The sequence below is a fragment of the Ursus maritimus genome, unplaced genomic scaffold (genome assembly GCF_017311325.1).
Source record: "Ursus maritimus isolate PB19 unplaced genomic scaffold, ASM1731132v1 scaffold_19, whole genome shotgun sequence".
Lineage (NCBI taxonomy): Eukaryota > Metazoa > Chordata > Mammalia > Carnivora > Ursidae > Ursus > Ursus maritimus.
The window spans coordinates 29050266-29074431 of NW_024424341.1; the positions used below are offsets into that span (position 1 = coordinate 29050266).

Genomic DNA, 24166 nt, shown 5'->3' on the forward strand with positions numbered 1-24166 from the left:
CCCCCCCCCCGCCCCGCAAGATGTGCGCATGCGCAGAGAGGGCTACGTCGTCTAAACGCGACTCTTCCGGGCCAATGTCCCGCGCCTGACGGTACTGTAGTGGTTGAGAGCACGGGCTCCGCGCTGCAACGGTGCATGCTGGAACTTGTAGTCTTCAGCGCTGTCTGGTCGCTCTGATTTAATAAATGTGCTTAAACAGAATTCCAAGTCATTGGGGATACAGTTGACCTTCGTTATTCACAAGTTGGTATTTTCGAATTCGCTTACTTGTTTAAACTTACTGTAACCCCAAAAATCAATATTCGCGGTGCTTTCTGGGGTTATTCGCGGACATGCGCAGAGGGTGAAACTTGAGTCAACCAGTGGTGTGGTGTAATTACTGAGGTTGAACAAGGCAGACACAATGGGCTTTCTTGCTTCATCTCTCATGCTCTAAATAATTGTCCTTCTCGCAGTTTATTTAGGGGCACGTTTTTTGCATTTTTGCGCTTTTTGGTGGTGATTTCGCTGTTTAAAATGACCCCCAAGCGTAGCGGTCAAGTGTTGCCTAGTGCTCCTAAGCGCAAGAAGGCTGTGATGTGCCTTATGGAGAAAATACGTGTGTTAGACAAACTTCGTTCAGGCATGAGTTGTAGTGCTGTTGGCCGTGAGTTCAATGTTAATGAATCAACAATCCGGTACATCAAAAAAAAGGAAAAGGAAATTCGCCGATCTGTACGTGAGGCTGCTCCGGAAAGTGCTAAAGTAACGTCTATAGTGCGTGAGGAAGCAATGGAAAAGATGGAAAAGCGGCTGAATTTATGGATTCATGAGATGACCACCGATAAAAAAGGTGTGGTGGACAGCATTGTCGTGAGGCTGAAAGCCAAAGAAATTTATGGTCATGTTACCCAGGGCCAGAAATATGTTAAACCTTTCTCCGCTAGCGCTGGCTGGCTTGCACGTTTCAAAAGGCGGTATGGTGTGAACAATGTTAAACTTGCGGGTGAGGCAAATTCTGCAGATCAGGACGCTGCGGAAGGATTTAAAAAATACTTGCTGAATGTTATACAGGAGAAAGGATATGTGGAAGAGCAGGTTTTCAACGCTGATGAGACTGGCTTATTTTACAAGGACGTTGGCAAAAGAACCTATATAACGCGAATGGCCTGCAAAGCCCCTGGCTTTAAATCATTCCAAGACTATGCAACCTTGCTATTGTGTACCAATGCCAAGGGCGACTTCAAGTGCAAACCCCTAATGGTATACAGAGCCCAGAATCCACCAGCACTTACAGGGAAAAGCGTGAACCATATGCCGGTCCATTGGAGGTGGAACAAAAAAGCGTGGATGACATCCGATTGGTTCCACAACTGCTTCATACCGGAAGTCGAGTGCTACCTCCAGGGCAGAAACCTTGCCTTCAAGGTTTTATTAATTTTGGATAATGCCCCAGTCCATTGCTGTGAAGAACTCAAAAATGCCCACCCCAACGTAGAAGTTCTTTTCATGCCCCCAAACACTACGTCTCTCATCCAGCCCCTGGATCAGGGTATAATAAAAGCTTTCAAGGCACACTACACCAGGGAGCTTTATAGCAAGGCCTTTGAGGCTCTCAAGTCCAACACGGAGACTACCATGTTGGACTATTGGAAGTCAGTCACTCTACGCAACGTTATTGATTATGTTGGGACAGCCTGGGACAGCATCAAACAAGCTACTATCAATAGCTGTTGGAAAAATGTTTGGCCAGACTGTGTGCAAGATTTCGAAGGCTTTGAAGATGTTACAGAAACTATAAAGGACAGTGTCAAAAACATAATGCATATTGCACATCAAATAACTGGAGAAGGATTTGATGACATGAAGGAGGAAGACGTGGAGGAAATTCTGACAGAGAAGGCAGTAGAACCCACCAACGAAGACCTGGATGAGATGGCAAAACAAGGCACTGGAGTCGGCAATGACGAGGACGGTGATGAAAGCCAGCCTAAGACTTCAAGAATTGACCCTCTTACAGTGACTAAAATATCAGAATGGAATTCTGCCTTGGAAAGAATTTTCAGTGACATGGAAGAGTGTGACCCTATGCTTGATCGCAGCCTCAAATTTAAGCGCCTCACCTCCACGGCATTTGCTCCTTATGCCAAGATGCTTAAAAATTTGAGGCAAAAAGCCAAGCAGACAAGGCTGACCCAACTTTTTGAGCCAGTTTGGGAGGGAGAGTTGCCGACTCCGTCAACAAGTCATGAGAGGCAAACTCCTGAGGTTGAACTGCCAAATGTGGACATGCTGCCCTCTTCCTCTTCTGCAAAATAAATTCCACCTGCCTCTTCCTTGGTTTTCATGGGGCAAGCCAAGGTCAAGAGGTTTAACCACACTGTGTGCTGCACCATCACACATTCCGCCATTCCATCAACAGTAAGATTCTAGTTAACCTTTTCATGAAATCTCTGGTTTTTTCAGGACTCTATTTGCATTGCTGTGCAGTATACAGTATGTGTTCACAGTACTCTGTGTTTAGGTGAATATCGTATGTTATACTATGTGTTTGCTACATGTACTATATACACGTGTGTACTGCATGTGTGCATATGACTGAGGGAAGGAGTTAAGTAATACAGTCGCAGTATTGCGGAGGACATTACACAAAAATGCTGTAATTGAAATATCGTTTTATTATAAAGAAATACTGCACATAACTATTGTAAGGAAGATATATTAAATAAGGTGTCTTTGAACAGAAACAGACATAAAACAAGATTATGTGTTGATCAGTTGACAGAAATGTTGTGATCAGAGACTCGCACGAACCCAACCCTGTGTTTCCCCCAATAGTGGTTCGGTATTCGTTGAGTGTGCACGGTGACTTTAGAGACGTTCCTGTCAACAGGAATCGACTGCATTCTAGAATTCAGACATTATCCACACGAATCCTTCAAGTGAATCCATTTGCAAGAACAGCCACATACGATCTTCATAATTTTACCAGACTAAAATTTTAAAAATTATAATCCAATTATGGGAGGCAGTAATCAGACACAAATGCAGATGAGACATCAACAGTTAACATCCTCATTGTTCAGGTTTACGTTTTTTTACAGCTGAAAGTCTGACTCACCCAGTCCACAGTTATCTAATGAAGAAATAGATGAACACACATTTGTGATTAAAAGGACATTACAGTGGCAGTATGCCAGGCAACTTTTTAAAAAACAGCCTAATTGAAACATAGTTCACATAAAATGTACCCATTGAAAGTACACAATTCAATAGTTCTGGTAAATTCACAGACTTATGCAACCATCATACCAAAAATGAGCCCCTCACCCATTTCTCCCCAGTCCCCAGCCTCAGGCTTCATCTTTCTGTCTCTATAGTTTGCCTATTCTGGACTTTTCCTACAAATGGTATTATATACGTGGTCTTTTGGGATTGTCTTCTCTCACTTAGCACATCTTTAGAGTTAACTTCTCTTAGATATATACCCATGGAGTTGCTTGATCATATAGTAATTCTGTGCTTTACCTTTCAAGGAAAACTGCCAGATTGTTTCCCAAAGCAGCTGTGCCATTTTACATCCTCAGCAGCAATGTATGAAGGTTCCAGTTTCTGCACGCCTTGCCAATACTCCTGTCTCTTTGATTAAAGCCATCCTACTGGGTGTGAAGCCACATTTCATCGTATTTTCGATTTGCACTTCCCTGTTCGGTAATGATGTTAGGCATCTTTTCGTGTCTTTATTGGCCGTGGTGTATGTTCTTCGGAGAATGTCTATCCAGATCCTTTGTCCATTTTAAAATCTGGTCATTTTTCTTTTCATGGTTGAGTTGTAAGGGTTCTTTATATACTCTGAATACCAGTCTCATAAAACAAAGGCCTTGAAAATATTTCCTCCTGTTGTGTGCCATCACTCTCTTGATAGCATCCTTTGAAGCATAAAATTTCTCATTTTGATGAAGTCCAATATATGTTTTTCTCTTGTCCCTGGTACTTTTTGGGCTTCTATCTAAGAAGGCTTTGCCTAAACTCAATATCACGAAATTTAACGCCTGTTTTAAGTTTTATAGTTTTAGTTTGTGTATTTAGGTCTACGATCCATTTCAGTCGATCTACCTTATGGGAGAATAGAAAAACAGATGTGAAATTAGGACCCAATATTTGTAAGCTTAACGTGCTCAGCCTTTTCCCTTGGACAGGGTAGGTGGAACGTGCAGTGACAAACTGGGACATAGCTTTTTTCCCCATCGCTGGGGTCCAAGTCTGGGGGAAAGGATGTGTTGGGGTTCTTTAGCAGACTTTTTCCTCCAGCATCATCTCGTTTCTCCCAGTCTTTTTACAGCTCACTAGCACTCCATACATTTGTTCAAATTCACAAAGTTTCTAACCACTTTAAGGATAACCAGGGTAGGCGCTATTTTCCATTGTTTCAAATAATTTAATGAAGAGGCCAACTCCGGCTCAAAGGCACGTGTTGTTTCACCTGAAAAGCATTTTACATGGATTCAAATTTGTTGTAAGCACTTAAAAATGGAGATTTCAGATAATCTACATTTCCAGCTTCGCTTGAAAAATTGGAAAATGGCTATTTTGGGCTCAAAGTCCCACCAAGTGGAAATAGGCTGGAACCAAGCAATGGTTGGCCCCTTTAGACAGGGCTCTCCAGTTGGCCAGAGTGCAGATTCCCTCAACTCTCTCTTAGATTCCTGGTTCATTATTACAGTGTCGTAATAATGTTGCACTGGTTTATGGGGTCCGCGCTACCATACTCAGCACCTTTGACCCCTCATCTTACACAGTCTCTTTCTGTTGTCCAATCTTGGGTTATCGCCTTTTGAAAATTGAAGAAAAGTTCCTCTTGCCTTGGGTCCTGGATACATACAATCTAAGGGGCTTCTGGCCCAACTCTGCATGTGGGGTTCTCCTGGGGTGTTAGAAATTGTTCTGTAGCTTGTTGTGAGTGGTAGCTACATAAACGTATGAATATGTAAAAATTCATCACGCTGTACCTTTAAGATGTGTGCACTTTACTGTATATTGTACCTCAATAAAAAATAAAGAGAATGGATGGGCAGTCTCCTGCCAGACATTGTGTTTGTCTACAACGCCTAGAACTACATGGGTCATCTATCTTGTGACCATGATGTAAGACACCCAAACTGGACAATTTGCTGAAAATGGCAGAGCAGAACAAGACTTCTGTGGAGTCACCGAGAGTGCTAAACCAACATCAGAGCTGCTCTTCATGTGAACCCACTGTTGAAAAAATTTTTTTCATATACTGTATCAGCTTTCAGCTATCCCAGTGTGGAATCAGACAAAAAGCTTCTTGATGGCATGATACAGCCCAAAAAGTGCAGTTAGTAGGACTCGAGTTCATACGTGCATACAGTTTGATCACATCTTTGAACAAGAACTTTACCATAAATTATTTAAGAAGTTGGATGTAAAAGAAACAGTTAAACATATGGTAAGTACGAAGTTATTTAAAAATCCAAAAGTCTAAGTCAGACAACTTTATTGTGAAAGATTAAATTCACTGACCACTGAAAAAAAAAATAACCGTTCCAGTTCACAGAATTGAAATTAATTCTTTATTGATAAACATTTATACCAGCATTAGAAATGTCAGTAGAAAAATAAAATTTAAATAATTTTCTATTGTACAAAGTGTTGATCATTTTGACGATAGCAGTTAGTGGAATAATCTAATACAAAAGTTAAGCTGATTTGAGTCACAACCAGCCTAACAGTGCAAGAAAAAGAAATGCACGTACACAAAACATTCTGCATGTGGACAGCTAATGGCACAAGGGCTTCACATTCCAGGAACTGGTGTCTTAGGGAAGGATGGTATGCAATGCAGTTGTAATGAGAACTTAATTCAAACCATAGCAGTTAGAAAGGACACTGAAATCAAAAGCCAACATACAATTTAAAATGTAAAAAACATAAGGAGTGGTTTACTTGCATCAACTTTTTCTCACTTGTTTAAACATTTCCTAAGAAGTAATGTTTTGCCGAAAAATTAAAAAATGAGTTGAGAGCAGAGAGAGACATCCTTCTCTTGAGATATTCATTAAATATTTTATATGGACTTGTCTTCATAAAATGCCTTCATCCCCAAACACCCATATTAAAGAACGGAGCTTTTATGGTTGGGAGCTGCCTCCCTCCCCTGCATTAAAAAAAAAAAAAAAAAAAACGGGAAAAAAAAGAAAAGAAAAGTGGATGTCCAGCTGGGAAAGGGGGGGTTGCATAGGCCCTAAGAAAGCCAGTTAGCCGTTGGCAAAAATTCTTAAAACCATATATAGTAAAATAAAATGTTCAACACATATGCCAATATTTTTCCATCTGAGTGACCGCCCCCAAATAATTGTGTATTTGAGAAGAGAAATTAAAAAAAAAAAAAAAAAAACCCAAGGTGGACTAGACCTATTCTTTATCATTCAAATAGTTTCTCCTTAAAAACCTTTCAAGCTACAATTCTCAATGTATATAAAGGTCTATATAAATTTATTCACAGGAGAATGTTCACATACTGGGATGGATGAAATATTCAATAATTTAAAGACACATTCTTATATTTGAAGTTTTTAAAAAGAGTGGATAATCAAAGTATAGCAAAGAAACAGATGGAAACAAAAACACCTTTCAAAATGCATTAAGTTTTCTGTCTTGGCTCTAATAACCAAATATTTAAATCATCGATCAATATGTTCAAAAATTAGTATTCAGGGGGAGGTGCCTAACAACCATAGAACCATATGTTCAATTTGTAAAATTCTATCCAAAAGAATGTTTTAGATGGGAATTCTAATAAGAGGCATACTTCAAGAGAAATGATTAAAATAATTTTCTGTAACAAAGGATATAATGTCCCAAATTTCTTAAACTGAAGGGATACTTTGCAAAATCACAAGTCCTTGAACTGAAAAATGGAGTCTCATTTAAAGACTTAGAGGTGCCTGGCTGGCTCAGCCAGTGGAGCATGTGACGCTTGATATTGGGGTTGTGAGTTTGAGCCCCACGCTGGGTACAGAGATAACTTAAAATCGTGGGGCAACTGAATGGTTCAGTTGGTTAAGTGTCTGCCTTCGGCTCAGGACCTGATCTCAGGGTCCTGGGATCATGTCCCATGTCGTTGTGGGTGAGCTCCCTGCTCAGTAGGGAGTCTGCTTTTCCCTCTGCCCCTCCCCCTGCTCCTGCTGTCAATCTCTCTCTCTCTGAAATAAATAAAATCTTTAAAAAAAAAAATCTTAAAAGAAAAGACTTAAAATTTGCTAGAAAGATTTGCACATCGGAGAGAAACTCGTTGGGGAATTTGTAAAAACATTTGCCAGCATTCCAAGTCTACTTGTAATTTTCCACCTAGTCTGAGCGTATGTCACTGTAATTTTGGTACGTGGTCTAATGGCCTGTTAGTTAAAAGAAAATGGCCAATTAATTTCTGTGATCTCTTTTTAATTCCTCCTCTTTAACTTTCCCTGGTAAGTTGGTCCTTTTGGCTATTTTTAATCAGAAGCCAGAGGACATATTGCTTTAAAAGGAATAGATACGCTTGTGTGTAGATAACCCCACAGGCTGTTAGCCTTACTGCCACAATGAAAACTTTCCTTTAAAAACATCAGATTTAATGATCAGAAACTATTCTGAACACAGAGCAATGGCTACATTCCATTCAACACAGCTGAAGTGGTAAGGATCAAGCTAGACACTTAATTTTTGCAGTCCTTTCTCTTTTGAAGGTCACAGTTTTTAGGCCTTTTAATGAAAAAGGCAGTAGAAGGAAAATTAAGATAGCTAAAAGTGGGTTTAAAAAACTCAATGTTTAATTCTCTGGAAGGATATATACATTCTCTTGAAGGGAAATATAAATGTGGAAGCATATGTGAAAATAAACTTTAGGCACTTTCTGGGAGTGGCACCCAATACTGTAAGAGTGGTGACCACATTAAGACTAAGAAACAAATAACCACCAACTCTACTTTAAGCCGCATTTCTACAATTTTAACCAAAGTCACTAAGGAAAACTATAACAGAACGTTAAAAAAAAAATTTTTTTTTTGGTACCTCAATGTCCAAAGAGCATCCTAACCAATCTGGCTTAAAATTTTGAACTCAAGCTATTTAATAGGGTATGTTTCCAATTAAACTTAACAAAATTGATAGAATGAAAGTGATGGGGAAAAGGGATATAGGAATTCTGGGAGGAAAAATGTCTCAATGAGCTAGCTTATTTTGCTAAAATGTACACAACAACAAATTGACAACTCTTATAATATTATTAAGTAATCAGAGGTCAAGACAGTTATCCAGAAAATGTCACATCTTCTTTTTCTTTCAACAGTGGAACTGAAGCCACTACTTGGGTTGTAGGACTTTTTTCCCTATTACATTTCAACAAATTTGTTCTCAAAGCTCTACTCAACCAAAACCTACTTGGCACTTATTGTCACGAGGATGTAGTAACAGAAGAGTCTGCCAAATTGTAATCAAGATTAGATTAGATAAGATTTTAGTACAGTATGCTCAGAAAAAAAACCAGTATTTTTCATAGTTTCTCTGAAATATGCAACATTGCATTTTCTCACAGAACACTGTAGATTTCAGTGTGAAGGACATCAACCCAGAAGCCCTGTTGACCTAGCGTGGGTAAAGGTACACCTGTAAAACTGCTTAAATTAAATCCAAAAAAAAAAAAAAAGACACTAAGATTTGATTTGTTTTGGTTGAGAACAATAGGAGTCCAGAAAGATCTTTAATTCCTGGAGCTTCAAACTGAAGAAAGGCCTGAGAGGTCATTTTTCCCATACTTCTTCACCCAAGTCTCTTCCATTTGAAGAATTAAGAAAACACTACGTTCCATAATGCATTCTTTTTGTGAGGAGCCTGTAAAGCTTAGGTTCAACCTCCTGGCATAAGGGTATGTGCTATAGGGTAGCTAAAATCCGTAAAAAGGAGACCACCACTACACAAAATGTCTGTCCGGTGCCCAAGGTCAGGGCTTCAAATGGTATCATTTCCTTTCCTGCCGCTCGGTATACTCCAGCAATTGCAGCACCTGCTCAAAAAAAAAAAGTGTTTAAGAAAAAAAAAATCAGGGTTAATATAATCAGGAAAATACACCACTTAAAATCCTACTGTATGTAAAATGTTCTAGATTTTTTACATTAAAATTTAAATACTGTAGAAATGTTTTGTTTTCCCTATACTTTTTTGCTGCCTCTTCTAGGTTTTAAGTATTCCCCATGTGACTTACAAATCAATGATTAATGCTTTTAGATGTTGAAAAGTGAGTCCTTAAAACTAAGTCTCCTAGATTTACTGAATAAAATAATCTGGAAGTTATAACCCCAATCATGAGAATATAGCAATTTCCACATGACCTGATCACAAACTCAAAAACATCTCTTATTTGCCATGCTTAGCATTTAACAGGTACCTAAAAAAATCTTGGCAATGAACACCAACAAAACTTCTGTGTGAGACTAAGCAAGAAATATTTCAGAAGCCACAGGGAATCCCCCCTCCACCTTCCACGATACTCAGAGCTCCCCTCCCTAAGTGGCCAGAGGAGGGAGCAGAGGAATGGAAAAGGAGAGGAGGGCTCTACGCTTATGAAGTTGTTATTAATTCAAAGGGCAGGAGGGGAGAGATCCTAAGGGGATCCTTTCTGTTCCCCATATCATTAATCGTTTTTATTAGTCACCACAACTTCCTAGAAACTGAGTAAACCAAACAAACACAAACATCTTAATCTCCCTAGGAACCCATATGAATTGCTACAGGGACTCAGCATTGTACCGAGAAAGCCAAGATTTTGTTAGCCAGACAAGAATAGATCCAAAGTCCCCAGATGACCCTCCTCTCAAAAACTGTTCCAAACAGAATCCTCTTTGGTCAGTGTGTTCATTCATGCAAATATTTGTTTACCTCTATGTCTGATAAGGTATGATCCCCATTCTCATTAATGCTCAGAATCAAGCTGAGACACAGAAAGCATAAGCATGAAACAGATTTTGAATAATACAAGACAATATACAGCATCTCAATCAAATGTCTATACATTTTATACATGGGATATGAAAGCATATTAACATATTTTAAGAAGAAGAAGAAAGAGCAAATGAACCAGTTTCTGTATTGGTTGCCTGGAACACCTGTGGCTTTGAAATGCCCATCTCCAGTGGCCACGCATACATACTGTGTTACTAACACCTGGAAGGCACCTGTTTCATTGGGCCCCTTCATAATTTAGCCCCCAAAAAAGTGGGTTGGGTAGAAAGAAACGTAAGAAACTTGAAGTAGGCCCTAAAATGGGGTTTGGATGATGAGACAGGGAAGAAAGGGAAAAGCAGACTAGGAGAGCAGCAAAATGGGAAATAGGCTCTATTCATACCGGGGTCTTAAAACTAGAACGGACACACTTATTGCACAGTTCCCAAGCCTTAGGTATTATGTTAAGTTCTTTAATAAACATTGCCTTTTATCATCACACAGCCTCCAAGGTGGGTAGCACTATCCTTATTTTACTGATGAGGAATCTGAGACAGGTCCTAGGGACCAGGAATCCAATAAGGAAACTGGAGCAGAAGGTCTCCAAGGAGCAACAGTAGGTGATACAGTTAAAAATACTATATAAAGCCAGTTACAGAAACACCTTAATGCAGACAGGAGAAAACTGGCTGCCTCCTCTTATTACGACAAACGTTTCATCACCTACAGAACACATAGAAATGAGGCCACTCTGTCCCCAAAAAAAACTCAAGTCAAAGAAAAGACAGAGGGACAGTTCTGCTTAGAGCTCAAGGCTTAAATTCACACACACACAAGATACAAATTAATAGGAATGTTATGTTTCTGTTTTTTAAGCATATATCTATGTTGACACTTATACCTAGAAAAAAGTCTGAAAGCACATACCAAAATGCAAATTGCGGTTTTCACTTAGGGATGTGATAATGGAGTGTTTTTAGTTTTGCTTTCTTTTAATTTTTTTATTTCTATAAAACAGAGATGATATTTATACTTAATCATGAGCTTAAAAATGATTTAAACTCATTCTCATCGTTGTGACATGAGCAAGAGCCAAAACATAAAAGAAAAAAGAAGTAAAAATAATTTATAATTTGTTATTCCAGTAACTGAGTGGAGGAAAACATAACCAGAAGACAAATCAGGTACTTTTCTGAACAAGAATTCTTGTCATCAGAATCAGTCTTCTGTCCTTAAAGTAACCAGCCCTGAGTGAGGAGCATTAACTCATCAGCAAGGTCGCGAAGCCACCAGACAATGCGCAGCAGACAAGAAACAAGCAGTAGCTTCCAAGAAGATCAACGGCTTCTTGTACTGGCGACCTATCTCATAAAACCTCACGTGGCGTATCTGCGAGTTAAGAGAAAATACAACCTAGGAAGTCAAAGCTGTTAGCCAAATAATGGGGGGGGGGGGGGAGAGGTCCGAAAAAAACAGTACACTCAAAATGAGGCCCAAGGTTAAAAGTCACTCTTTTTTTTCTTCACTTCACTCAGACATGTTTCTAAAGTGGACCCTGAAAGTAAGTGACGAGTCATATGAAACGCGGTGACTGGTATTTTAATGTCTAACATACTTGTCAAGATTCCAGCAGTAATTGGTCCCACGATGCCCATCAACAGGATGCTTACAGACATGAACCTACCATATTTGTGATGTCTGAGGGTGAAGAGGGCCAGTAATCCAGCAGGGACGTGGAAGAAGAGAGAGGACACCAGTGCCCACAGGAACACACCATACCACATCTCTACAAGGAAAAGCAGAGAGAGGTCACAAGTCGCCGACTTTCCGGGCACAGTGATTACCAGGGACCGGTCATCGAACCCGCACATTTCATTTTCCAAGCCACCCAGGTGCAGTGCAGGCTCCTCAATCAAATATCCAAACAGTGATGGTTCTAGGGGGATCAGCCAACAGCAGCCCGCAGGCCACCAGCTGGTTTTGAGCAGACACTCTTCCCGGGACACGGCCGTGCCCGCTCAGTTAAGTCTTGCCTACGGCAGCTTTCACGCTATAGGAGCACAGCTGACACAGAGAGCACACGGCCCGCAGAGCCTGAAATATTTACTATCTGGCCGCGTTGGTAACAAGTTGGTCAACCTCTAGAATGGCCAATCATGTTAGTCTTCTCCAATGAAAAAGCCATACGATTTTATTCATTCAACAATCACTTTCAAGACAATCCAGTCAGCATCAGCCGTCGCCCCTTAGAATAGCGAAGCTCTTCAAGATATGAAATAAACACCAGAAAATAGAAACGTCTGGCTTCGAGACAAATGGCACGTAAGTGAGGGGGCAGGATGGAGGAGCTGGTTCCTATGGAGAATGTCCAGTTAACTTTTCAGATGACTGCAAATCAGGCAACAGTAAAATATTTGATTACCAACTTTGTCTAAAAACCTATGCATGAGCCCCCTCAGAAAATAGAAGAGAGGAGGAGATACCATCCTGCATCGTGACTTTGCAATCTGGTAAAGAGCATACGTGGCAATTTCCCCCACCGAGCCCAGGCAAGGCTTTAGAATTCTCAAAATAGCCCTTTCGCTCCCCACATGGTTACAATGAAGGTGTCGGGTCAGATCAAATCCGTTGTCCACCCTGCGCTGGAAGCACGTAGGTAACAGGCAATTTCAGAGCTCAGTCAGCAGCTTACCTCAGCACTACTGACATCTGGACCGGTTAACCCTTTGCTGTGGGGGGCTGTCCTGTGCACTGCAGGACATGGAGCAGCAGCCCTGGCCTCTACCCTCTACTATGTCAGTAGCACCCTCTCCTCACTGTCACAACCAAAAATATTTCCAGACTTTGCCAAATGTCCAGGGTGGGGGGAGGGAATCACCCTGATTAAAAACCACTGGTCTGACTGAAGCAGAGGGTCTATAAAACTAAAAGCAGTTCAAACAACAAAGACAGGGGTACCTGATTGGCTCAGTCGGTAGAGCATGAGACTCTTGAGTTCAGGGTTGTGAGTTCAAGCCCCACAGTGGGCATGGAGCCTACTTAAAAAAAAAAAAAAAAAAAAAAAAAAAAAAAAAGAAAGGCTACAAAGACAGATGGGGTCAGGTTATGGTGGGTTTGTAAGGACAGACTAAAGACTTCAATGTGAAAACCCTAGAAGCACCATTAAAGGATTTGAGCAGCAAAAGGTTGTCAGGACATTATCTCACAGGTCCCATCTTACACGCCCAGTAGGAATACACACTAGACAACCTTTCTGGAGGGTAATTTAGAAGTGTGTATCCAAGAAAGTCAAGTGTGCATGCCCTCCGCAACGGCGACCTCACTTCCAGGCGTACTCCAGGAACACCACCTACAGGAATACACATGCAGGCAAGGGCAGAGGGCCCAGGGGTTCCAGCAGCACCGTCTGTAAAGGCAAAGACCAGACACCAACCGCGTGTCTGTCAGTGTGGGACTTGTCAAACACATTTTGGTGCACCCACATAATGTAACATTACGCAATCACATAAAACATGGGCTAGATCTCTATATACTGAGGGGATTAAGATGCCCAAGCCACCTTGGAAGTTAAAAAAAAAAAAAAGCAAGGTGCAGAACAGTATATAGAAGAAACACAAACGAATGTGTGTGTAAATATTTCTATGCACTTGGAGAAGCGTCTGGACACAGTTGTATTTAATAAATATTTATGACACGCACAGGCGCTGTTCTAAGTGGTTTACAGATCTCAACCCATGCAATTTTCTAAACGCAGCTCTACGAGGCACAGATCATGACTACCCCTGGCTCCTGGATGAGGAAACAGAGGCAGAGGGAGGGAAGGAACTTGCTGGAGCCCACACTGCTGGTAAGCCCACAGGGCTGGCAGGAGGCAGAGCCTGGTTGGAGTCCAGTTGGAGCGTGACACCCGAGGCCATGCCGTCATCCTGTATGCTGCAGAGCAAGCAACAGAAAGCAATAGGAAAGTGTTATTTCTGGGGAGTAGGACAGGTTGGGGGAGGGCTGATGACCACTCACTTTTTACTCTGATTTTTTCCCTCTTTTTTTAAGTAGGCTCCATGCCCAAAGGGGGGCTTGAACTCACAACCTTGAGATCAAGACCTGAGCCAAAAGAGTGGACGCTTAACCACCCAGGAGCCACCCAGGAGCCCCTACTTTTTTTTTTTTTTAAAGCTTTTCTAGCTGCTTATTGGCTTTTATGAAATTATTATAAAAAGAAACTAGAAAAAGAAAAAAGAGCCTTTGTTCTCCTTCTAAAAGAGCAGTTCAGGAAGGCTGATCTGATTGGAATGAACAATTAGAGAAACAAAGGGGAGCACCAGTCGGCTTGGGGACAGTGGAGAGTGGGAGGGGAGGGGAAGGGGCTTTTCTCAAAGCTGTCTCTGAAGCTGTACTTGAAGCCCTTGCGAGAACCACTGCTCTGCCTGTTTTCTTTCCAGATGCATTTCTGAACTGTTAGGGGTGGGAGATTAGGAGTGGAGGCCAAATCCCTCCAAGCCACCCTTGGCATTGTCACTGATGACTGTTCTAATTCTTTGCTCATTTGACTCAAAGTTTCAATTAATACCATATTCTACACATACCTAAATCAGGACACCTAGTTCAAGCCTGGGATGACAGGCTGTGAATGAAAGTATCAGGCGTGCCCCATCCTGGGCTCAAGGCTTATTAAAAACAACAAATGAGGGGCGCCTGGGTGGCTCAGTCGTTAAGCGTCTGCCTTCAGCTCAGGGCGTGATCCTGGCGTTCTGGGATCGAGCCCCACGTCAGGCTCTTCCGCTGGGAGCCTGCTTCTTCCTCTCCCACTCCCCCTGCTTGTGTTCCCTCTCTCGCTGGCTGTCTCTCTGTCGAATGAATAAAATCTTTAAAAAAACAAAACAAAACAAAACAAATGACTAGGGGCGCCTGGATGGCTCAGTAGGTTGACTGTACAGGTCATGATCCCAGGGTCCGGGGATCGAGCCCTGAGCCCCTCCTTGGGTTCCATGCTCAGCTCAGTGGGGAGCCTGCTTCTCCCTCTCCCGCTGTCCCCACCCACCACCCATGCTCTCTCTCAAATAAATTAAACCTTAAAAAAAAAAAAAACCCAACTGAGGGTGTTTGGGCACTTTTGCTCTGTGAAAAGCTATCAGATAGCTATAAAAAGTTTCAAACCACTTGTGAAACTTTTTTTTTTCTGCTGAATATCTTCAGAACAATTTTATAACACTGTTGAAACTGGTCTGTTTGATGGCATTTGGCAAATTCTGCTAAACCAACTTAGATCATGTAATATGGAGCATAAAGTGATTAAACAGTAAAGTCCCAAGCTTAAAAATTAAATATGTATTACGTAATAACGAGTATGTATAAAATACATAACTATATACATATATATATATATATATACACTAATTAACTACTGTCCCTCCACCACCAAAGAAAAAACCACCTTTCCAGTCAGTATGTTGATCAGAAATTGCAGGCAGGATTCGAATCCTCAGGAAACAAGCCTGTACTACCGCAGCCTCCTTTCCAGCCTCGGGCCCGGAGCCCCTCTTGCTTCCACAGCTAGGAGACTCGCCCTCTCTCCTTGGCAGCAGCCCCCCGAGGCTGCACTGTCTAGTCCCGATACTGCCCCTCCAACAAACACGCACGGTGCCCACAAATCCCTCCCGCCCGCGCAGCCACTGTCGCAGCCTGGCTCAGGGAGGGCAGCCTGGTCTTCCCGGCCTGAGCCGCCTCCTACACCACCCACCGCCGGCTTGACCCCAGGCGACAGCACAGCAGCACGCTTCCCTTCCAAAGCAGTAACCCCGTCTTCAGTCCCGCAGCCCTAACTAGCTACCGCCCAGCTCACGCGCAGACTCTGCCCTCCATCCCGCCACCTACTCTGCCAAATGCTATGGTGGCACCAGGAACACCACCGTCCCAGGGGGGCCAACGGGATGCAAACCTCTGAGAACCCAGAGCAGCGGCCATCCTGGCTGCTGGCTGCTACAACTGACCTGACACCACTCCCAGGGCCTGCTGGAGCTCCCCAAGTTTTAGAGGTGAGCGTTGCTTTCCGTAGCGACCCCGGGCTCTGCTGGAGCCCAGGTTCGCCCTGGAGGCCAGAGAACCAAGGACAGTGAACTGGGAGGTAAGACACACCAACTTGACAACTTCCATGAAAGTGGGTCCCGTAGGACTGAGGCCTTATAAGAAGAGGACAGATCTCAATCTCTATCTCTCTCTCCCCGCCATGTGAGGACATAGCGAGAATGTGGCCCAAGAGGGCCATTGCTACAACACGGCCATGCCAGCACCCTGGTCTTGGACTTCCGGACTCCAGAACTGTGAGAAAGTTTCTGTTATGTGAACCACTCAACCTAGGGCACTTGGTTATAGCCGCCCAAGCAGACTAAGACACCAACGCTCACTTATTCCCAATTGCTCCTGCCCCCAGGAGGACTGCTGGGCTACCAGCCTACATCTTCATTTTCCTAAAAGCTGAAAGGCCTATTTGTAAACAAGAGCTGGCACAGCGGGTCAGCACTTCCTTGAGCTTCTGAGAAGGGGACGCACACTGCACCCTCCTACAACCTTGAGCTGCATCCATTAGCGACCTCGGGGCCTACATGCTTTATATAGCGTCTCTCAAGTCACATTAAGTAGGAAAAAAAAGGCTTTATTATGTTAGATTAGTATACTTTATAAAACACTTTTCAGATGGATGAGATTATTACAGCACTCTTAATAGCAAAGGCAAACCCTGATCAATAAAACACTTAAAAGAAAACTAAGTGATTTCCCCTTAACCTACTGCACCTTAATTTGCTATCTATTTAGTAGCTATTTATTGATCATCGTATAGCACTTTTCATTTCTCTGGTTCAATACACGGTGAAAAATCTGTGCCTCCATATCTTACAGCGTTTCTTTGTTCACTGTTTCAAATCAAGTGCATTATCTTCAGCTTTGCCTACTCCGACGGCTAAAGTCACGCCACTTCCCGCTGTTGAAGTATAAATCAGATAATTTATTTGTAAAAAAAAAAAAATTATAAGGGGAAATCAGATGAAGCAATGGTGTCCACACACTTATCCCCAGAGCCTGTGAATAGGTGGCAAGGGCAGTTTGTGGGTGTGATTAGATTAGGGGTCTGGAGACAGGCGAGTGGCCTCGCTTCTCCAGGTGGGCCTACCGCAATCACAAGGCTGCTTGCAGGAGGGAGGCAGGCTGGTCAGAGAGATCTGAAGATGCTATGCTGCTGGCTTGAGAGATGAGGGGGAGGGGCCGTGAGCCAAGGAATGCAGGCAACTTCCAGAAGCTAGAAGAGGGAAGAAAACGAATTCTTCCTAGAGCCCTCAGAAGGAAGGCAGCATTGCTGACTTATTTTGGATTTCTGACCTCCAGAACTCTAAGATGATAAATCTGTGTTGTTTTAAACCACTAACTTGTGGCAAGAGCCAACCACTGCAAGCACTGAGAGTTCACTCACTCAACAATCAAGTATTTATTGAGCTCCGTGCATAGGTCAGGCGCTTCAGGGAAACAAGACAAAACAAGACAAGACACAAGACGCTGCCCACAAGGAGCTTATTATCTTACAGAATCTGTTTTCCAGACAGACACTGCAGTTAGAGAAATAAGCCACGTGGATTGCAGATTCCTCTAGGTGAGTTCTGTACTAACAAAAGGCTGGCTCCCTGGCCCTCTAACTTCCACAACTGAGTCATCCATTTCCAAGCAAGCCCTCAAGACCAACCTGGCCCCAGTTAGCAGGAGTGGAAGAAGCCTAAGCCAAGGGGGCAGGGTGAGGCTCAGCACTTAGCTGTCCTCTAGGCTGGCCCCACGCCACCTTATGTTCCAGGTCAAACCACCATGTGAACAGTCAGCAACTCTGAAGCCGGGGTCCTAAGTAGACCACGCCAGTCCTCCTGGGAACTGGAGTCCTACCTGGTCCTGCAACTCCATGCTCAACTGCCTTGATACTAACTGCCCATCAGCCTCCATCTCTCCACACTGCCCACTGGGAGACCCCTCCCTTACTGAACCCCACCTACCTACCAGGGGGTCCATGTGTTCCCCTGGTTCCTGACACAGAGCTCCTAAAACCCTTAAAATAGTGGTGCTGGAGGGCACCTGGGCAGCTCAGCCAGTTAAGCATCAGGTCATGATCTCAGGGTTGTGAGACTGAGCCCCACAAGAGGCTCCATGCTCAGCGGGGAGTCTGCTTAAGATTCTCTCTCTCCAGGGCGCCTGGGTAGCGCAGTCGTTAAGCATCTGCCTCTGGCTCAGGGCGTGATCCCAGAGCTCTGGGATTGAGCCCCGCATCAGGCTCCTCCGCTGAGAGCCTGCTTCTTCCTCTCCCACTCCCCCTGCTTGTGTTCCCTCTCTCCCTGGCTGTCTCTCTCTCTGTCAAATAAATAAATAAATAAATAAATAAATAAATAAATAAATAAAATCTTAAAAAAAAAAAAAGGTTCTCTCTCTCCTTCTGCCCCTCCCCCCACTTGCACACATGCTCGCTCTCTCTCTAAAATAAATCTTTAGGAAAATCTTTTGTTCTACTATTTAGTCTTTGACCCTGGTTTCTGATACAGAACTCCTAAATCCCTTGGCATTTCCAGCACCTCTTTTGTTCTCATGAGGGAACTCTTGGTGGGCTCCAGGATGGGGGCTGGTCACCAGAAAGCCATGATTATAAGCATGGAAATTTCAGGCCCATCCTCCATTCTCTGGAGAGCGAAGAAGAGCTGGAAGTAGAGTTAATAATCAGTCACGCATACGTGATGAAGCCTCCATAACACTTGAAAGCAAGGGGTTCAGAGAGCTTCTGGGTTTGGGGACTACACCTATGTGCTGGGAGGGTGGCAATCCCCCAACTTCACAGGGACAGAAGCTCCTTTGTTCAGAATCCCTTCTGAACCCCACCCTATGTATCTCTTTATCTGGTTTTCATTTGTATCCTTTAATATCCTGCGTAATAAACTGGTGATCTAGTCGGTAAACCATTTTCCTGAATTCTGTGAGCTGCTCTAGAAATTAACTGAACTGAGAAAGGGGGTCACAGTAATCGCCAACTTAGAGCCAGCTGGTCAGAAGCACACACGACAACCTGGACTTTTGACTGGCATCTGGAGTGGGGAAACTGAGCCCTTAACCTGTGGGATCTGGTGCTAACTCCAGGGAGACAGTGTAGGAACCGAACCGAAAGGCAGGACACCCAAATGGTGTCAGAGAATCACTCGATGTGTAGAAAACCCATCCAACTGCTGTCAGAGAACTGTGAACGTGGGAAGAGTATGAGACTACAGGGAAGCAGGGAATTTCTTCTAGACACCCTTCTACTCCTCCCTAACAAGGATGACCTGCCCACCGGGACCAGCCACTCTGGGCTGCCACCTCTCTCCTAACACTACTGCCTGACTGCTGGCTCGTCCCTGGCTTCTGAGTGTCTGGCCTGCCTCACCCCAGCGGTCTCTCAGGCCCCTGGCCTGGCTGGATCTTGTCTGTCCTGATCTGGCCTTCTCCATACAAAGCCAGAAAGTCTGTGCTCATGAGTGTGAGGGTTCTTGTTGGTGACAAAATATTCTAAAGTTGCTTGTGGTGATGGCTGCAAACTCTGCGGATGCTAAAAAATCCCTGAATTGTATACTTAAAAGAAAAAGTCCATCAGATCATCCTTCCTCTGCTCAAAACCCTCCAATACTACCCTCTGGGATCTGACCTCACCTCCTCCTCCCCGCTATGCCTACACTGTCCCATTCTCCTTGCTGGCCTTCTTTATGTCTCCTAAGCAAGCTCCTGTGCCAGGGCTCTGAACCTGCTGTGTCTTTGCCCAGAATGTTCTTCTCCCAATAGCTGTGTGTCTCGTTCCTCTCGTACTTTAGATTTCAGTTCCAATGGCATCATCATAAAGAGCTTCCTTGTGACCTTAAGTAAAACAGCATTCCCCCCCCGACACACAAGACCCACCACTTACCCACCCTACCGTCTTACACACGATCAGCTGTTCCTTTCCATACTTTTAATTTTATTTTCTCTCTATCCCCATCAAAATGAAAGCTCCTTTATTTTGTTCCCTACCACATCTTTACTTGGTACCTAGAAAACAAAAGGCAAGCAAAAGACACTGAGTAAATATTTGTAGAGTGAATGAATAAATAACTGGTCCAATTGCAACACATTCCTTTTTTGTTTTTTTAAACTGTTGACCCATTCTTGACTCTAGCAACGGCACAACCAAAACATAAGTAGGTTTCACTCTTACACACATACTTTAACACTGATATTAATAAAACTCATACTTCAGAGAGTTAATTTCATTCCTGATAAAGAAAATATCTGCCTTCCTTGGCATTCAGATTTGCCAAAAAATGCTGACAACAACAAAAGAAATCTGAACAACTTGGAATAAGGAGGGTTAGGCAGAACTGTAAATGGCTAAATTGCAAATGCAGGTTAAAAAAAAAAAATCAATTCTAAGCTCCCTGAAAGTGACAGACCACAGAGGATTTTAGAGCGGTCATTTGGCCATACTGACTTAGCATAAAGTGCAAGTAACCTTTCCTGTGAGGCAAAATAGGAACAATTCCAGATTCGGGTCAATGAATGGACCTCACTGTAAGCAGGCTTTGGTGCCTCAAAAAGGAGAAACTCCATGTGCCCATAACATCCATTGGTGCAGTTAAAGATGAGACACAGCAGGGAGACTGTGTGTTTACCCAACACATTCTGATCAACTTGCGGTCAAGGACTCAATCTCACGCATGTTTATACCCCCAGCCCAGAGCCTACACTGGGCCAAATGTATACTAGCTGAATGAATACCTTTGAGTGATCAGCACCCCCAAATTATATATCCATTGAAGCACCCATACACTCATGTACATAAGGCACTTTCCTATTTTCAGAATAATTTCTGAAAGCAAAATAATTCTTGTCATAGCTACTATAACATAATGCTAAAACTACTGTCCCAAATCCACTTATCTCAGTCTTAAAAAGGCAACTGAAAGCCAGACAGACTGAAGAGAACATTCAGTTTTAAAGTATCACCTGGCATATGACTTATCACAAAACGCTTAAGGTACCCTTCAGTGGAGAGCTGATAAACACCACACTCACCAAATGAGCGTGACCAATAAAGGCACACACTGATGTTAAATATCTCCTGATGTAATGCACTGGGAAGTGGACATCACCCATGTAGGTAAAAAAAAAAAAATTTTAAGATTTATTTATTTTAGAGGGGGGAGGGGCAGAGGGAGAGGAAGAAAGAGCATCTCAAGCAGGACCCCTCCATCCCCGTTGAGCACAGAGCCAGCAGGGCGCTCAAACTCAGGACCCCAAGACTATGACCTGAGCCAAAATCAACAATCACAGGCTTAACTGACTGAGCGACTCAGTCACCCCCCATAGGTAGTATTCTAAATAAAAATGTTTAATCTGAATGTAATCATGAAAAAGCAATCAGATAAACTTAGATTATCGGACAGTGAAATTAGCAAGGACTCTTCAAAGACATCAATCTTAAGAAACAAAGATGGAGTAACTGTTCTAGATTCAAGGAGACTAAAGAGACATGATAATTAAATGCAATGTGTGGGGATGCCTGTGTGGCTCAGCCAGTTAAGCATCTGCCTTCAGCTCAGGTCATGACCCTGGGGTCCTGGGATCCAGCCCCACATCAGGCTCCCTGCTTCTCCCTCTCCCTCCACCTGCAGTTCTCCCTGCTTGTGCTCTTTCTCTCTGTCAAATACATAAATAAAAGCTTTAGAAAAAAAAAATAAATGCAATGTGTGATCCTTGATTAGATCTGGGGTTTTTTCCTTAAAGAAAAAAAGCTATAAAAGACATTATTCAGACAATTAGGAAATTTAAATAAGGCCTGTATGTTAGACAGCATTATTCTTTTTTTTTTTTTTTTTTTTTTTTACTTGTAAGTAGGCTCCACAACCAACATGGGGCTTGAACTCACAACCTTTAGACTAAGAGTCACATGCTCTACTGACTGGGCCAGCCAGGTGCCCCTAGACACCATTATTCTACTGTTAAATTTCTTGGGTCTGATAAGGGTTTTTTGACTATGACAGAAAGTGGACTCGTTTTAAAAGATACATGCTGAACTATTAGGCGTCAGGTGCCATCACTTCAATAACTTCCTTTCAAATGGCTCTGCAGAAAGTAAAAATGTTATGTATATATATATATGTACACATATAATACATACACGTATATATGCATATACATGCACAGAGATGCAAAAGTAAAAATATTAATAACGAGTCTAAGTAAAGGATATATATTCATTACAACAGTACTTCAATTTTTCAGTATGTTTAAAAATTTCAAAATAAAGAGTTGGGGGGAAAATAAGGAAACAAAAACAGACTAATCTGGTCCAGTAGTACCTCCAGACTACCTGAACATTTCATTTTTTAAACAGTGTCTCCAGAATGCCAAATATTTCTGTTGTCACTGTCAAATGTGATCTCAGTACCTTTTGAAACAAAAGGGAATTGCCAGATTACCGTTTTAAGTATAGTTACAAACTAATGTCTGCATCTGCCCCAACATGGTTATTATCAGCTGTCCGGGGAAAATACTAGGCAGGTAATACACAGCAAGTCCCGGGTGTCCACTGAATGGCGCCTGGCAGTCGCTTCCCAGTGGATGAGAAATCACAGGTGCCTTGTTTATGACTGCAGTCAGTAATCCAATCGTCCCTCCTTTGCAGGTCTCAGGCCCACTTCTCGAATTGTTTACCAGGTCAAGATACCAGTCCTCTTTGCTGGACAGCTCAACCTCACCCTTCAATCGCCACTGTTGTGTCTTCTTGTCTTTAAAGATCCAACACAGAACTGTGCCCTCCTCTCAAAGCCTTTATTAGCCTTCCCAAGTAATTTCTCCTCCTCCCAGGTGAGCACGCAGAGCTTTCTACCTTGTATTATAATTTTGAAAAACCCTTACACCAGGACCAGGAGAAGCTCCAGTGGGCGTAAGAAGAGTGAAAAGGAATCTGAGTCAAAGATCTCGAACGCACGAGTGGGGAACTCGGCAACAGGTCTCAGAAAGTGATTCCTAGAAAGAGAAGCTGCTGGAGTGGGTGCATTTGGACCGAGGTGCGAGCGAACGGCAGACAACCTGGGCGGGGGGGGGAAGGAGCGATACTAGACCCCAAAGGAGCGGGACCGCAAGCGCTGCGTTCGGCCCCTCAGCCCACCCGGGACGGTGCGGGGTCCGAGCCGCGAGAGCCGCGCGAGGCCGGCGCGGACCTCAGAGGCCAGGCGCATCGCGCCCCAAACAAGGAGGGGCGACCGCTTCCGGGACTCCTTCGGGTCCCAGTCTGACCTGGAGGTATCTGGAAACTCCAAAAGCAAGATAGTCCTACTGGTGGCCGAGCTCCCTCCACTGACCCGTCCACTCGCGGCCGCTCCCTCGGCTCTGGCCCCCAGTGCGGGGTCGCAGTGACTGACCCGAAGTGCCGGCGAGGAAGCAACGGGGGAAGGTTTATATCCCCCAGCATCCCGCCGAGGGAGCGGGAACCTCCTTCCAGGGGGAAAACAGCCCCGGGAAGGTGGGACCGGCGGGCGCAGAAAGAGCCCCCTTTCAGTCGGCCCACCAGCCGGCTGGGGAAGGGGCGCCCCCCTGCCGGGCGGCGGCGCCAAAGCGCGCAGTGCGCAAGCGCGGCACGGGGCGGGGCCGGTACCTGGGAAGGAGCAGAGAGAAGTGGAGTTGGGGCACAGGGTCCCGTTGCCCACCCGCGGCACGAGCTTCAGGCTGAGGATCTGCTGTAGGAGCCCGGCCGACCCCCCGCTGCCGCCGCTCCCCTCGTGCTCCATCTCGCCGCCATTCACCGCAGAGAGATGGGAAGAGCGTCCGAAGTGCTGCCGAGGCTCGCTCGCACTCACGGACCGAATGGCTTTCCGCACCTCCGCAGCCTCAGCGTCACTCGCGGATGAGGCCCTCTTCCTTCCACCCCAACGGCGCGGCCAAGTGATGGGCCCTTCCTCCAATCACAGAGCGCGGCACATGGTAGGGGCGGGGCGAGAGTTGTTCCCGCCCCTGACGTTGCGTACGGGCTCTAGACCGGGCACGAACGGGCTACGCCCCCTACTGGACAAGTCTCCCCTATCCAGGAGGATACGCGCTCTGCTCTGCCCTCCTCTGCAGCGCCACCTATAAGAAAGTGGGGGAATTGCATACCCACCCCAGACCT

The 24166-nt window shown here is 44.0% G+C and overlaps 2 protein-coding genes across 3 annotated transcripts; one reads left to right on the forward strand and one right to left on the reverse strand.

The window, feature by feature from the left end:
* The first annotated feature begins 516 nt into the window (after positions 1–516).
* LOC103662117 (tigger transposable element-derived protein 1-like) lies at positions 517–2298 on the forward strand. The gene has a single exon (XM_008689768.1). It carries the CDS (start codon positions 517–519, stop codon positions 2296–2298), a length of 1782 nt encoding a protein of 593 aa, XP_008687990.1.
* Positions 2299–5559: 3261 nt separating this feature from the next.
* On the reverse strand, positions 5560–24107 carry TMEM170A (transmembrane protein 170A). 2 transcript variants are annotated; one of them, XM_008689769.2, is made up of 3 exons: positions 23657–24107; positions 11594–11764; positions 5560–9043 (listed from the first exon to the last, which is right to left on the reverse strand). In XM_008689769.2, exons 1-3 carry the CDS (start codon positions 23787–23789, stop codon positions 8913–8915), a joined length of 435 nt encoding a protein of 144 aa, XP_008687991.2. In that variant the 5' UTR covers positions 23790–24107; the 3' UTR covers positions 5560–8912. The 2 variants fall into 2 exon arrangements, with proteins under 2 accessions (XP_008687991.2, XP_040489537.1); XM_040633603.1 differs by having other exon boundaries at positions 11663–11764; positions 23657–24103.
* Between the last annotated feature and the right edge of the window lie 59 nt (positions 24108–24166).